Source organism: Ambystoma mexicanum, chromosome 11 (assembly GCF_040938575.1).
Source record: "Ambystoma mexicanum isolate Mex_15411 chromosome 11, UKY_AmexF1_1, whole genome shotgun sequence".
Taxonomy (NCBI): domain Eukaryota; kingdom Metazoa; phylum Chordata; class Amphibia; order Caudata; family Ambystomatidae; genus Ambystoma; species Ambystoma mexicanum.
The window spans coordinates 1,104,168,112-1,104,183,326 of NC_090934.1; the positions used below are offsets into that span (position 1 = coordinate 1,104,168,112).

Below are 15,215 nucleotides of genomic sequence, written 5' to 3' on the forward strand. Positions count from 1 at the left end.
CATGTCTAACACACCCCCTTTTTCTCACACTTTACGTGACATGCAGTAACATTAGGTAGGCACTGGCCGAGCTTCGATCTGTCAAGTCCTCTACACTCCACTCAATCTAGGAATGTAGCACGGCCTAAATGAGCATACTCCATACCTGTGAACTCACCCGACAATCACCACAGAGTCAGCTCTCTCACCTGCCAATCCACTTGCTCATCCACAGGTGTCAATGGAGAGCTCATTCCACTGGAAAAGTTTGACATGTACGAATAATCGGTGTGCAGGGTGGCCTATTCTTCCCCAACCCAACATTTGCGATGCAGGTTTTGGCCGGAAGTCTCACTTCACTTACCAGCTCTTGTGACTGGACCCTGTGGTCACCCAGGCCAGTCTGATCAGGGCTGGGGCCCCCAGCCTGCTCTTCAGTTGATACAGTTGCGAGCTGGCTCACTGGCACACAGGCCAGCCCAAGGGTTCAGGGATCACCCTGCTGGCCATGATAACATCGCAAAACATCAGCTGCTGGGGACTTCCGGACTTGCAGCTGCACTGTGGTCACACAGAGGGACAGTGGCCTGGAGGCACCCAGGTTACACATGCTGACCTGGGGGCACCCAGATCAGCAGGGCGGCAGGACCGTGGTCACACAGGGTCAGCCTGCAGGCCCAACAAATGGGATACAGAGATACAGTGCCATTTATGGAGTGCGGGCTGAGGCTCCTTTTATTAACATCACGTCATAACTAAAGAAGTCATGACACATCTTCGCAAAGGGACAATACATATTCTTAAAGGGGCAACACCAGACAAGTCAACGCAGGAATTTGTGAGCCTGCAAGGGAAAGTACACCTCCGTCCGTGCTTCCACTTTCCTTTAAAGGTAAAGCAATCACAATGCTAAAATGAGAGGTACCTTGTAAATCAGTAATAGTGGGAAGCTTCCACCCGCGCTACTGTTTGTCAGCAGTACGTGCCACCAAGTGGAATGGGCACTTAATTGACATCACTATTTCATTCCCACTTTTACTACTTAAAAATTGGAACAAAAGTTCTATGAATCCTGGAATTTTAGCACATGCAAGTTTGCATTTCTGTACACATTATAAATGCTGGACTACAAGTACCACGACACATTAGGCTATGGGCCTCATTCCGACCCTGGCGCTCCTGTAATGAAGGGTGCCGGTACGGGACCGGCACCATTCATTACGGGATGCCCTATTACGAGGTCCCCTTGCGGGGCCCGCTCAAAACGTCTGGTCAGACCAGACGTCCTTAGCGGGTCCCACAAGATGATCTGGGAGCTAATAACGGGGCACGTTATTAACGGGCCGTTATTAATGGGCCCGTTATTAGCTCCCTCCCCATTGCCATTGAGCCCTATGGGGGCTCAAATGGGGATGGGTTTTTTCAATGAGGAATTACCGGGTCCTCCAAGGTTGGAATGGCCCGGTAATTCCTCATTGAAGGAACCCGGAGCTGGAACCCGGTATGGAGGCAGCCATTCCCTTATTAAGGCATGGCTACCTCCATACTAGTAATGAGGCTCTATGAGTTTAAAATCCGGGAATGATTATTTCATGTCTGACAAAGGAAAACCTGAGATCTCCTTAAAATGTACTATAAGTCTCACTAAGTTCAATGTTTAGACACCCCCAGAACTACCTTTATGAAAAACCCATCTACTTGTAGTTAACGCTTAACGAAATCTATGCTGCATCTTGTTATGCATGTAGATACGTGCACATCAAACAATGAGTAATGATGCTTACAAGAGACAAGTCTTAGTACCACCCTTACATGTTTTGTCATGTCTGCTGCTGCCATTAATTAAACGGCTGCCAGTTAGAGTTACACCTATGGAAACAAAGACAAGTGAAAAAATGGTGTTGCAGTCATAGGAGGCCTTGGTAGGGCAGCCAGGATGCTTTCTGTCCCTGACGGCTCTTGCAAAGGGAGCCACGTTGAGCCTGTGCAGGGGCAAGCTGCTCGTCCCCCACCCACCCTGCCCACACCTTGGACGGGTATGCCTCTTGTTGTAAGCTGTCATCCCTTTAGACAGCTCAGTACACCTAGACTCTGATGCCCCCTTCTCCTAAACATGAATTGCCTGCTAGCATGTAATTTGTGCAGAATTACTGTAAATCCCAGCTCATTTTAGCCGCCACATATGGTATCACATGGTGATAATAGCCAGCCATGTGTATAGGTCACAGATTAGTTGTGCCTAATCAATTAAATGGGCACAAATGGGTGACCTATTACTATCGAGAAACTACATGGGACGTTTTGCTTAATTAGGGATATTGATTGTTTTAATCCCAAAACATCTTTGTGCACCTTGTTTGTATATGTTAATATTCTGACGGGGCTGTCCTGGAGTAGCATTTAATGAGGGAATAGTAACATCGGTTATGAGTACCCGGCGAGGGACTATGAGATTGCAACATGCAATCTCACTGTACTAATAGCAATAAGCCCCTCACTGTGGGGGTATTACCGCTTCCATAATGTCCCAGGGCCTGCCCCGGGGCTGCTCGTAGAGCCCTTGCTGCCAAATTGCTTCACTCTGACCTGTATCTATGGGCCCCAGAGCATTACCTGAAGTGGTGATGCCCCTCAGCTTGAAGCTTATTGCTTAAGTAACAATGCTGTGAAGCTAGTTGCAGACACTGTGCAGCAGTGAAGTTTGCGCATTGCGCCAAATAACCTCTAGACTAGTGACAGCCTATGCATAATGGGCATTGGGTGGTACCCCTCCGTTATGCACAGGCTGCCACTGTGTCATACAGAGCATCCGCCCCTCAGTGAACCGAACAGATAAGCAATCTGCACAACAGTGTGACAGTTTTGTGCATTTTCAGCAGGGACATCCATACGGTAAATTGTCCAAACAGAAATGTGGCTCTCAAACAACAAGTGTAACTCAACATGGGTGCAGCAAGACTTCCTGTTGAGGTATTGAGGTATAGGAAAACAAAAATAACAATCTGCTTGACATGCTAGCTTGTGCCTACGTGGACTGGTGTTTCAATATGTCACTATGTGAGAAGGGGCGCAGTCCCTTATGGGGGCCTCAAATCCGGGCCCCCACATCCTCTATGGAACTTTTGAAGGCAGGACTTCTGGTTTTACATGGTTGGAAGCAGAGCTGAACGACCAAGCAGAAACAAGGTATCATAAGAAAATGTGTTTGCATGAATGTGTTTATATATGTATTCCGCGTGTATGCTTATCAGGTGCAAAGTCACAGTTTGTGGGCATCGACAGTGACATAGTTGAGTAATGGGGTAGCGCAGGCTTGTAAAGATAGAGGATCAGGTATGGGCACTAGCAATACGAAGAGGGTCCGCTCAGACATATTGTTACGCTCACCTGGCTCCCACAGAGGCGTCGATCTGAACTGGACAGCTGCAGTCTCCACCAATGTGACGCGTAGGGCCGAGATGACGGACTGGACTGGCCCACCTAGCTTTGTTTGCTTGGCCCGTAGGAATATTCTTCTGTAAATGTAGAAAGGTGATTAACCACCGGTGGGGTTGAGCGTAAATCCCCCCACCCCCACTGTTCTCCACACAGATCACCTTTGATGTCCCCTCTTATAGTCTCACCTGATCGTTTGAAAAGATGAGCTCTCCATCCTGCATTGAGCGCAGGGGCGCGTTGATAACCAGTTGCTTCACTGGCTCGAAGGAATTGGTGAGTTCCAGAACAATATTAACTCCGAAAAGTATGTAGTTCATAAGAGTTCACATGTTTGACTTTCACTCTTGTCCGATTCCTTGGAGTTTGCAGCTTGACCCCAGCGAAGAGTTCCTCGTGGTAGCTGACGAAGTTCAGGTAAGGATTTGGCTTATCCTACACAGTTCAATAAAATAAGGCCAGAATGTAACCTGTGGCTTGCTCCCTTATTCAGGTGTGGAGAGAAAATATGAAGTTCGGGGAATAATGCCTCCGGCGGTAAAATTAGGTAAGTCTATTGTGGTGAGAAGAGTTCCCCTTGTTTGTCCCTTCGTCTCACCTTGTTGCCCTTTTGTCCCCCTTAGGGGCCGGGGTACGGCGAGGATGCAATGGAGACTGCGCCGACCCGTAAATAGGAATAGTACCCCCGGCGGTAATCAGGTAAGTCTATGGGGGTAGTTACTATTGCCTCTCTTTATTCCCTTGGCTCACCTTTGCTGTTCTTGTGTTCCCCTTAGGTGCCAAAGTGCGGCGGGAAAGTGCAGAAGGATGCGGTGGATCGTGAGGATGCTGCGAAGGCCGGTGAGTTCAGCGCGGCGCTGCAGCAGGCGAGGCGCCGCGCGTAAAATGCTTCTTTCTTCCAGCTCGAAGGCACGGTGGATCCGGAATTCAGGTAAGGATCGAAGGTTTTGCTCTTATTCTAACCTCTTCTCCTTCTGTTCTTCCCTTTTTCTAGGAGCTGCAGACTCGAGGCGGGCGTGGCAGAAGACTGGATGCAGGCTTGCAGACACGGTGAGCGTTACGCTGCTGGATGCAGAATAACACGAAGCGTGTGCTGCTCTTCGGGCGTGGTTTAAATAGCCTCCAAAGTAGTCCCAGGTAAGTATTCCTCCCCAGCCCCACTCGAGTAAAAAATAGTCCCTAGGTAAAATAGTCCCTTCCAAGCCTCTTTTGGCTTGGAGCTCTGCAGCATGGTCTGCATCAGGTAAATTCTATTCTATGAGCCTGGCGCCATAGGCGCCAGGACTGACTCTTCATATGCCCCTAGCAGGGGTTTTTGGGCCTGCTCAAAGTAACTTGATGCCTGCTTCCGGGGTTGCTGGACCTGGTCTGGTTCCCCGGGGGTAGGCATCATGACACATATATTCTTGAGGCAGGACGTGTAGCATGAAAATGTGTTGTACACCGGCAATGCAGGAATGTTTTGTTGAGACGAACCTCGATACTTTTGTTGGACACAACTAGCAATAAAGGGGCCAGACTTCAAAATGGTGTGTACTGTTGGTTGCCATGACATCTATTGGAGCACTTCATGTGTTGCCCTTTAGACAGATTGCAAATTGTATTGATTGTGGCCCAATTTTTCAGAAATGTCTTCTGCAAAATGCATGATTTGAATCCTTTATTTTACAAAATTGTGAAGGGGGAAGAACCACACAAACTCTCATGGATTAGTTCAGGCTTCTTCAGGCCAATTCAGGGACAACTTTTACACCCCTTCACAGGCCAATTCAGGGACAACTTTTACACCCCTCCTCTGTACAAATCTGGTATCAATGCTATTGACTCTAGTGCTATGGTCAGAGTGGGCATGGAAACTCAAGAAGATGACTAGTTAGGTTGTTCTAACTTCTTTGACCACACATTGGGAGAGCAAGACACCCCATCAGAGCAGTGTGGAGAAGAGTGTGGTCAGCAGTGGTTGCAGTCCAGTCCAGTAACTCTACAGTTGCAGTGCTTTTGTTGGGCGGATCCTTCAATGACCTGCTGCAGTATAAACCCTTGCCATGCGCAGAGCATTGAGTGTAGAGACGAGTGCTCTGTGGTGGGACCGGTGGGATCGGAGGGACCTAGACGGAGTACACGTAAGTTCCAAATGGTAGTCTTGGATTTTTAAACTGTAATTATCTCTGGAATTTTTGATCCTGAATGGGGTGGCGGTCTAAGGTGCTTTAATCTCTCCGATCTAAAGGTGCCTGCTTTGTTGTGGCAGATGCAATATCTGTCACCCTAATTTTACCTAACTTTAAGCAGAGTCGTGGCAGTGCAACCCCATGTATTCCCAAACTCCTCAGATGCTACAGCGTGATTTTGCAACCAATTAGGCAGTGTTTACCTGCCGCTCGTCTTTTTTCTTTTTCTTTGTTTCGAACAGCACTGTGACATTTAAGACCAGGGTCTCGTCAACAATGGCTCTGTATTTGAAATATCATTGATTTGCGAAAGATTGGGCATTTTAACATGGGAAGGCAAACATCTTTTCCAACAGGAAGCATTGTGGCCAACACAGACGTGGTTTCATAGCCTGTTGTCAGTGGGTTGCTGATCAATCTGGCAGTGGAGGGGAAAAATAAGAGATGTCCCCTCAAAAGCAAGGAGAAAAATCAAGTATGTACAGGGACTGAAACCGGTGGGGTCTCAGTAGAACAGGGGTAAATCACAAGGTTTTTGCCCCAAACCCTTCCTAAAACCTATAGTGAAGTTGGTACACTGGAAACTATAGTTACAGACCTCCTGATAGCCGGAATGCCAGCAACTGAAGAAACCATTCATGAAATCTCTGGCCCTGTGCTCATCAATATTGAACAGAGACTGAGCATTCTGCAGCCACAGCCTGGTGTAAGCTTGGAGAAAGAGTTGGAAGTTCATAACAGCCTGAGTGAAAGACAGAGTATGTCACCTGGTCTGTGCAACACCCAGGCTACCAGTATTTCTCCTGATACTGCAGCCAATGATTCTGATCCTGGTCTGGACTCTTCATCAAGGACTGATCATTCCTCGCTTCCTTTTGATGGCGAAGACCAGGCGAGCAAAGAATCTCTGACACCAACTCGAGTTCATAAACTGCGTTGAACCAAGTCCTACAGTCATTTATTCGTCTGTATGACACAGTGGCCTACGAGGTGAGATTGAATTTGGCGATTCTAGCAGAATTAAGGGCTCTTTTATCAGCCTTATCAGCCTCTGTATCTGTGTGAAGTGGTAATCAAAAGGTGCAATTGAAGGTTGTCGAGGAGGGTTCTGTGGAAAGATATAGGGTTGTTCGGTCCCCTATCAACATCCCAGTATCCTCTGCACCTTCATCCTGGGTAGAAAAGGAGATGGTTGAAATCGATCTCCTATTAGCTGGTAAAGAAGACACATGTCAGAATGTTTCTAAGAAGAAATCGAAAAATGAAAAAAGGTTTAACAAAGCCCAATAACAGAGGTTCAAGGACATTTCTGTGCAGGATTCTACAAGCATCTAAGTATGAGAAAGCACGATGGCTGGTTAGGCGGGACAGATCTGCCTCACCCTGTTTTCCCTGCAATGAGATACATCTGGGAATTACTCAAAATAAAGCGGGTCGCTCTGTTGACTCTGTTTATGTCAGCCAAAGTTAATCCTGGGACTAATGAAGGCTTCAGGAAACAACCTATGAGGAGGTCGAGGAAACAGAGGCAGCAGGGTAGGATGGCTCAGGACAAAAGGAACCACCGGCCTATTATGCTCCAACAGTCACCTGTAAGTGCCCAAAATGCGGCTGGAAGGTCGGGTCTGGTTGGAGCAAGGGCCAGTACGAACATGTGTGGCCAGAGACTTGCGGGGATAGACCATTGCTGCATAGGCTGGAAATACGAGGAAATGGGATTGTGGAAGAACAAATTTGGAGGCTGGATCATTCGGTCAGAAGCCTATCATCTTTGAATCCGTGTTTGCTGAGCAATGAGGGGTTCCGTTAAACAGGTAAAGTATTTTGACCCTGCTTTCTTCAGTACCAGAACTGTCCTCGATCTCGACAGGGGATTTGAGATTTGGCCATTTATTTGATAAAGCATGCAGTACATTTTGGTTCGAAACTTGTGGAACATCTTGTGTTTCAACATCAAGAGGACATTCTGCTGAAAGGCTTTGAAAGTTACTATATGGAGCCTGAAAGTAACAAGTGGGAGTCGGAGCACCGAAGGGACTTAGTAGTAACGTGACACTTCGAAAATTATGATTACAGGCATTCCTTCTGAGACCAATATACCTCGTGTTGGGAATGGCTTGCAAATTCTCTCCCAGGAATTCCAATTTCAAGGCCAGGTTTCTAAAATTATGGTCCTAAGTTGGAACTCTCGAGGCTACAATTCTTTTCTGCAAAAGTTAAAAATGTTAAGTAAATACAACTGTTTTGTTGCAGGAGATGTGGTTGTCCACTTGGCCTGTACTGGATGGGTTTATGTTAAATGTAAAATTTGCACAAAAAGGTGTAAGTGGGCGTCCTATGAGGGGGTATGGTTACTGCAATAAGGTAAAGAAAAATATTGCTCTGGTACTGTAGGTCTAATGCTGTTTTAGGAACAGAGATTATTGAGACTATCATTGATTCTCCGAAACACATCTTAATACTAAATGTATATTTTAATCCTGTGTGTAACTAGCTGGATTCTCTCATTGATGTGATTGAAAATACACTGATGAAATGGCAGCATCTGTATCCTATGTTTCCAGTTGTTGTGGGGGCTGTGAATGTGACTGTACTGGTGCAAATGCCGTGTTATTTGAGGAGGGGAACACCGCTGTATTAGCTATAACCTTTTACAGATCCAAGAGAAGTTCCTATGGTAAAATCTGGTCCCCTTAATTTGGCAGATGGGGCTTTGTATAGACAAATATGCTATTTCACGAGAAGTGGAAGAATGTACCAACTTGGCAGAATTCGATGGGGCCATCTACCATTGATTATCTGTGTGTGGGAAACGTGGAGCAAACAAATCTTTGTATGTTTGAAATAATTAATACTAGGCAAAGTGATCATGCAATGGTGCAATTGGTCCTGGACCTGGGTCTGCTAAGATTAGTTGACCCTGGGGGACCTCAAAATCCTGTTGTAAAGGGACAAAACAACAGGCTTCTACCATTTAGGAATGTGAATAGAGCTAACATGAATCTTAGGATATGGCAGGATTCTCTATCAAATGTGACCAGAAATGCATGCACCCAACCCAATGATTTTCATTTGACTGGGACCGGCTGAGATTGGTCAGAACAAGCTGTGGGGTGTGCGGGGGTGGGGGGGTATCCCTGCAAACATACAACATTTTTTGATAATCAGATAAACGGAAAGAAAAATAAAGGTCTGCGCAAATGTATTAAAGCACTGAAGGGGTGTTAACCTAGTTTAAGCAGGGTAGATATTAAAAGTGGAATAAAACGAGCAAGACAGGCCTATTTTAGGTGGCTAAGATTCTATAAACTTGAAAACATATATAGGAGAACCGGGTACTTGTTAAGAACACTATCAATAAGAACACCCGTTTTATTTCGAGATCTCTAAATGGGATAGACGAGCTTCAGGTTTGTTTACAAAGTTGCTGTGTGTCAGAGAGGCATGGGTGGAGTATCTGAACAATACATTCAAAATCGATCCTGGATATCTTACATCCGTGGAAGAAAGCCCAGGGAGGAGGACTGGGTGAAAACTTCAATTTGACTAAATAGACATACAATTGTTTTTTGCAGAAATAAAGACTTTGAGAGACTGTAGACCAGATGGGGTCTCAAATTGTGTCTATAAAGAAAGTCCTGGGTTGTGGTCAGATATTTTATTCAGGCTCTTCACTCATATTGCAAAAACTACGCTTGTCCTAGTTCTTGTCAGTGTGCGATGAATGTACCTATTTTCAAGAGGGGCGATAGAGCCTTACCAGCCAATTATCTTATTGCCCTAATAGATTCCTCTGCAAACATTTTTGCTAAATTAATCTTGATGGGGCTGAAAGCTTGGGCGGACTCCAATAGGATCCTCAGCCCCTTGCAAACAGGTTATTGAAAAGGGGTTGGGACTATTATGAATGCGTTATCTCTCTGTGCACATATCTCAGATATAGGTGGACTATTTAGCAAATCACTTCACATTGCAGTCATCAACGGCAGGTTTTGATAACATTGATATAAATAGATATAATAGACTGTGGCAAAAACTAATAAGGTGGAAGACTGATAAGGGCCTTCTTGAAATGATTCAGCTATTGTATACAGGAAATTCAGTCAAGGTAAGACTAAATAATCAGGGGGGGCAGTCCAGTGCGATTGATGCTACTAAAGGTGTGTGACAGGGTTGCACCCTAGCGCCTACACTATTCAATCTCTATCTAGCAGATCTCTGGGAGAAAAGTCAAGGGTGGAATAGATTTGCACCAAAAAAATAAGATCTAAGGGCTAACATCCTTGTCTACGCAGACAATCTTGTGCTGATAGATTACACGCCGGCAGGGCTACAGGGAACTCTGGAGGGGGTGGAAAGATACTTGCATGAAAATCAGTTAAAGATAAATCCCTCGAAATACTTCATAATGACCTTCATGAAAAAGAGTAAGACTAACCTTTTGCCTGGGGACTGAATGACCAACCAGTTACCAGCGTAACTACTGTAACCTATTTGGGTCTGCCGATCTCTTCTATAGGTCTAGTCAAGAAGCAAAAAGAAAAAATGAAGGAGAAGATGGTGCCCTGTATTTCGCTCATGAAAGTAGTAAAGAGGAAACTGTGTATGTTCTCTCTAACGGCACTTATTGAATTGTATAAACTTAAAGTAACAGCGATCTTATATGGTTGTGAACTGATTGTCTTTAAAAATCGAACATTCCTAGACTCTTTGGAAAGGGAACATTTGGAAGGCAGTCTTTGGACTCCCCAAGTCAACCCCAATTAGTGTGATATGTCTTGAATTGGGCTTAACATTGTGGTGGGCACAGTACATGAAACATAGTTTGACTCTGTATTATAAGCTACTACTCGCTGAAGAGCCTAGTTGGGGGTTCTACCTGAGTGAGGGTCTAAAAAACAGGTTGAAGGAGTGTATATTTCTGAAATATTGTCACCAACGCTGTATCCTTTTTAAAGAGCTAGCCTTACTTGAAAGGTCAGATTCTGACTATGTCAAAAAGAATAAGATCAGACAATGGGATAACAGTAGAGACGTGTCAGACTTGGAAAGAATGAAGTTGTTTAGAGGTCCACAAATTCATTATATGCCTAAATCCACTCTAAGAATATATAAACTGAAATTCTCTTTTCAGAAATATAGCACCTGGTACTTAGAATTCCGACTAAATGCTTTGCATACATTGGAAGTCATCGGCCCAAAGTTGGAATTGCTGAGAGCTTTCTGTGGTTGTCGGGCATGTGGTAACATGGAGATGGAATCAGTATCTCATTTAGTATTAAAGTGTCCAGTATTTCTGGAAGAAAGGATTAGATCATTAGTTTCCTTTGTATGCTCCACGGAATTGGTTCTGTCCGATTTGTTATGAGATAGACTCATGATGACTAACAACCAATCTATGATACTGGCGTTTTGTTCATTACAAAATTGAAATTGATTGTACAGCAAGGGGAGGATGAGTGGCATGCAATTTGGGATGACTAAGATGGCAGAAGTATTCGGAAAGGGTCCCCACATCTTTGTGTGTAATAATGAGTACATTTTGGTTTCCTTTTTTTCTGTAACTCTATAATTGTGTTGTGTATCATGATTTAGTGTGAAAGGTGTCTTTGTAACTGGAATACAAGTTCTTAAATTAAAAAAATAATTAAAAAAAGACACCCCATCAAAAAAGCAGGTATTTTCCTTCGGCGCCCCCCTCACCCTAGATACTCCCCTGTTTACGCTTCAGAGATGGGGGCCAGTCTAATCTTCGTTAGTTTCAAACCTGGCAGGGCCGACTCAGCCCTACGTCGCCACCGAGATTGTGCGAACTCACCTCCCCCGTTTTCTCCCCAAGTTGCTTGTAGGTCCCTTGCTGCCAAATGGCTCACCCTCCCCTGTTGTTTGCTCCCCGTTCCATTGCATCTCTCCTTCCCTCATCGTTTACTTTCCCTGACGACTTTTAAGTGCTCCGTTGTCTTCCCTAAGCTAGGTCCACGCACGACAAATACCATAATATTGAATTGGGTCATTTTGACCCTCTCTAATAACAGCACTTAGCAGCATGAAGAATTCAACATGAGGCGCTATAGACAAATGTGGTATGAAAAGGGCACAGGTGGCAAAGGGAATGCAACAGTGTTAAGTAAAGGATGATCATTTGAAGCAAGGGAACCAAAAGTAGTTTTTTAAATTCCAGAACACTGCTGCCCTTTTCAAGACGTCCTGGCGATTATGTCATGCACTAAGAACACACTTCTGCATGCCAAAACTTACCCACGAACTCCGGCGTTCCGAAAATGTTTTTGAATTCAACACCGTCTTCTCTTTTATGGGCCAAGCCAAAATCAATGAGTTTGATGTGCGGGATTGGAATATTCTTGTCCAACAGCATAATATTTTCTGGCTGCAATGAAAAAGAAAATGCACTATGAAACTAAAAAAGAAGGGGTTGACTTCCACGTCCACTGAGTTCAATTTATTACCACAAAAAGAATGTAAAGCCCTTAAAACATTGAATGGAAGTTCAGAACGTGCGCTCTAAATAAGAGCTTTCTTGGTCAGGACTTTGTTTGATCAACTTTGCTCTTGTCTGAAGGCAAATCCTGCTTTCGTTGTCTTGCCAAAGCTGAGAGCATGTTTGTGGCCGTGTGAACTGGGCTAGGCCAACTGCCAATTACTCAAAATTGCGTTTTTAGACCAAAAGCAAGACCTATTCTCTCTTGTGCAATTCATCGTTAGTACATTTTCTCATACACGTTTTCGTTATGGTTATCCTAAAAAGCTGACTGGGTTCTACCTGTACACTGAGAAGTATATGGCACATATAATATGCAAAACGAGACGGTTTTCTGTGTGAAATTGGAAAGGAAGTTGCTTCGCTTGCTGGCCACACCCCCCCCCCCCCTTCGCTGCCCCCCCCCCCCCTCCCCCACTCTGCAAATGCTAAGCCAAGAGATAATGGGCAAAGATGCCAAGAGCCCAACGGATGATGTCACGAAATGGTGGCCAGTGAAGAAAATGAGGCAGACAGGGACTTATTGCTGGGCAAGTAACCGGCGCTTCAGAAAGAACCATTCCACTGCGACCTACTCATGAAAGTGGAGGCTAAGGAACCAGTCCAGAGTCTACAATGCATGAGTTTCCTTTAGTAAAAGGGTGTTGATGCAAAATGGATAACCAACATACTTGTCCTAAGGTACCGTTGAGTACGAAGAGAGGCAGAAGTTACAGAAAGTAGCATGGCTTGCAGAGCGAAGGCCTTCATGACTGATACAGGCCTTCAGGGCGCTATTATTATAAACGGTATTTATATTTACTGAGGAGGCGTCAGTCACCCCAGGCGTTATTTTACAGCCAATAAAGATTGGGTTGTTGTTATTACTTTAAAGCCGTAGGACCTCCTTTCCCAAACGTGTCCTAGATTCCAAGCTTTGTAAGAATACGCTTTTTACGTCCATTGTGGCACGAAAACAGAAAAGGACTCAGCAAGTAGGTCTAAAAAAGAGGGGGAAAGGGACAAAAAGGGTCCAAGACCGAGGACTCATTTCAACATACCGACGGAAAGGCCTCAACTCACAGTACTGCGCTACTGTTAAAAGATGACAGCCCAAACGCGTTCTACCCACAGACTGTACAGCGCTCCACTGCTTTCGAGCTATGCTGAACAAGCATACTTGCAGACTAGGCCACATGTGGCTCACACGCATACAGGTAGGAAGTTGCTCCTTCTTAGAAGAACAATGTAGGCCACTGTGGAGCCACAAACTCACACCTCTGGCATTGCACCAAGGTAAATCCTCAAAGCCATTCAGAGCATTGTCACGGATGGCTCCAAGAATATTCCACTCCCAAAGCTAGTTCAAGGGTTTTTATTGATTTATTTAGCAGGATGCTATGGCCCTCCCTCCAACTCTCGTTTACAAGCAGCATTTTCCACTGTAACCCATGTGTCCATAGCCCCTGGGTTAGTATATGAAGACTATTGAGCATTACTGGCCACTTTCTAGGCAAGCTCGTTGGTATAACCTTACAGCGGCGCAGGCGGCAGGGCCAGTGAGAGACCCCAGACACAAACGTTATTTGGAAGGCTTTAGGCCACATTATTACATTTCTTACATCATTAGAATGTGACAAAGCCGTACATGAATGACATCATCAAAACTGTTACGTCATCTATTACATCATCATTAAGTACTTGAGTGTGGGGGAGTGGCCGTTGCCATCGCCGAACTTGCTCCGGAACTGGCCTGAGGACAATAGGAGACTCTCTGAACCGACCAGACACGCTCCCCCTGTGCATGGACAGGTGAGGACCGCTCTATGAGCCCCCCAGCATGACACCTCACTGCTCCACGCTGAACCTAGAACCAGAAGATTAATCGGCAATAAATCTCCCTTCCAGTGACCCAAATGGTTGAGCTCAGAACTCAATTCAATGCAATGTGCCCCAATTTACCAGCCAGGGGCACTCCCCCATTCCTAAACAGTACTTATGCTTGTCTCTTGAGATCAACTATGTCCCGATGCCATGACCTCCGACCCACTGCACACCCGATCACCATCAGAACCACATTGACTCTTTCCAGATGCACCCCCACCTACGTCCGCAGCCGGTGGGGACTTTCAAACTCTGTACGCCGAGATGCCTGCTGCAGTTCCCTTCCCCTCACTTGCTGTGCAGCCCTTCAATCGTACACACCTATCCAAAGCTCACACCCATTGAACAGGAGCCTGTGGAAGAAGCCACCAGGGAATTCCTGGATGCCTCCTTTGGATTGGGCCGGCCAACATACTTTTCTTCAGCCTTTGTGCAGCCTGCAGATATTACCATCACCCAGAGCCCTCTTTTGGTAATTACCTCCATCATTGGGTGCCATCTAGAGCTACAAAACAAAACAGGTTAATATATATCAGATGTTAGACCTGCCCAAACGCACCCTATAGCCCCCTAAAATAACAGCCTAGCCGGACATGGAACTGGGAGCCCTCACCAGGGCAATAACCCTTTGGCCGTCCAAGAAAAGGGGCAGGTGCACTCTCAATGCCGCTCCACTGATGCGCACAAACCATGGCCACGGCTACAGTCCCTAAAACCCACGAGAAACCGCCAGTCTGTACGTGTTGAAATTCAACCTCTTACAGTCGTCCACATGACTCTTAGCATCAGGGAGTGGCCCCAGACGTGTCACATCCCTCAATAAACGATATCCGGGGAGCCTTCAGACCCTCGGCCTGCATGCAGTGCCTCCCAGACCTCTATCTCCTGGCCCCCGTGGACCCTACCTGCCAAAGCTCCACAGTCCCGCTCGAAGTGGGACCACCCAAACAAATGGCTCCGGACACCAGGACTGCCACCAGGGGGGGCAAGCATCTATCACAAGAGCCCAGAAGAAACCACAACTGAAACTTGCCACTTAGCCTGTGCCGACGCCAGGCAGGATGGGGTGACCCGCCACCACCCATCTGCCACATCCCTTGAAAAACGATACCCGGGGAACCCACAGACCCTCGGCCTGCATCCAGCTCCCTCAGATCCCGATCCCTGCAGACCCTGCCTGCCCCGAACCACCAACCCCACTTCTAGCGGGACTTCCCATACAAATGAATCCAGACACAAGGACTGCCACCAGGGGACAAGCACCTATC

At 46.0% G+C, this 15,215-nt stretch overlaps 1 protein-coding gene across 3 annotated transcripts in view; it reads right to left on the bottom strand.

The window, feature by feature from the left end:
- DAPK2 (death associated protein kinase 2) overlaps positions 1-15,215 on the bottom strand; it is a 1,397,186-nt gene that overhangs the window by 419,287 nt on the left and 962,684 nt on the right. For all 3 annotated transcript variants that reach the window (XM_069624406.1, XM_069624405.1, XM_069624404.1), the window contains exon 5: positions 11,844-11,973. In XM_069624406.1, the coding sequence (XP_069480507.1) occupies positions 11,844-11,973 (130 nt within the window). The remainder of the gene's footprint in view (positions 1-11,843; positions 11,974-15,215) is intronic.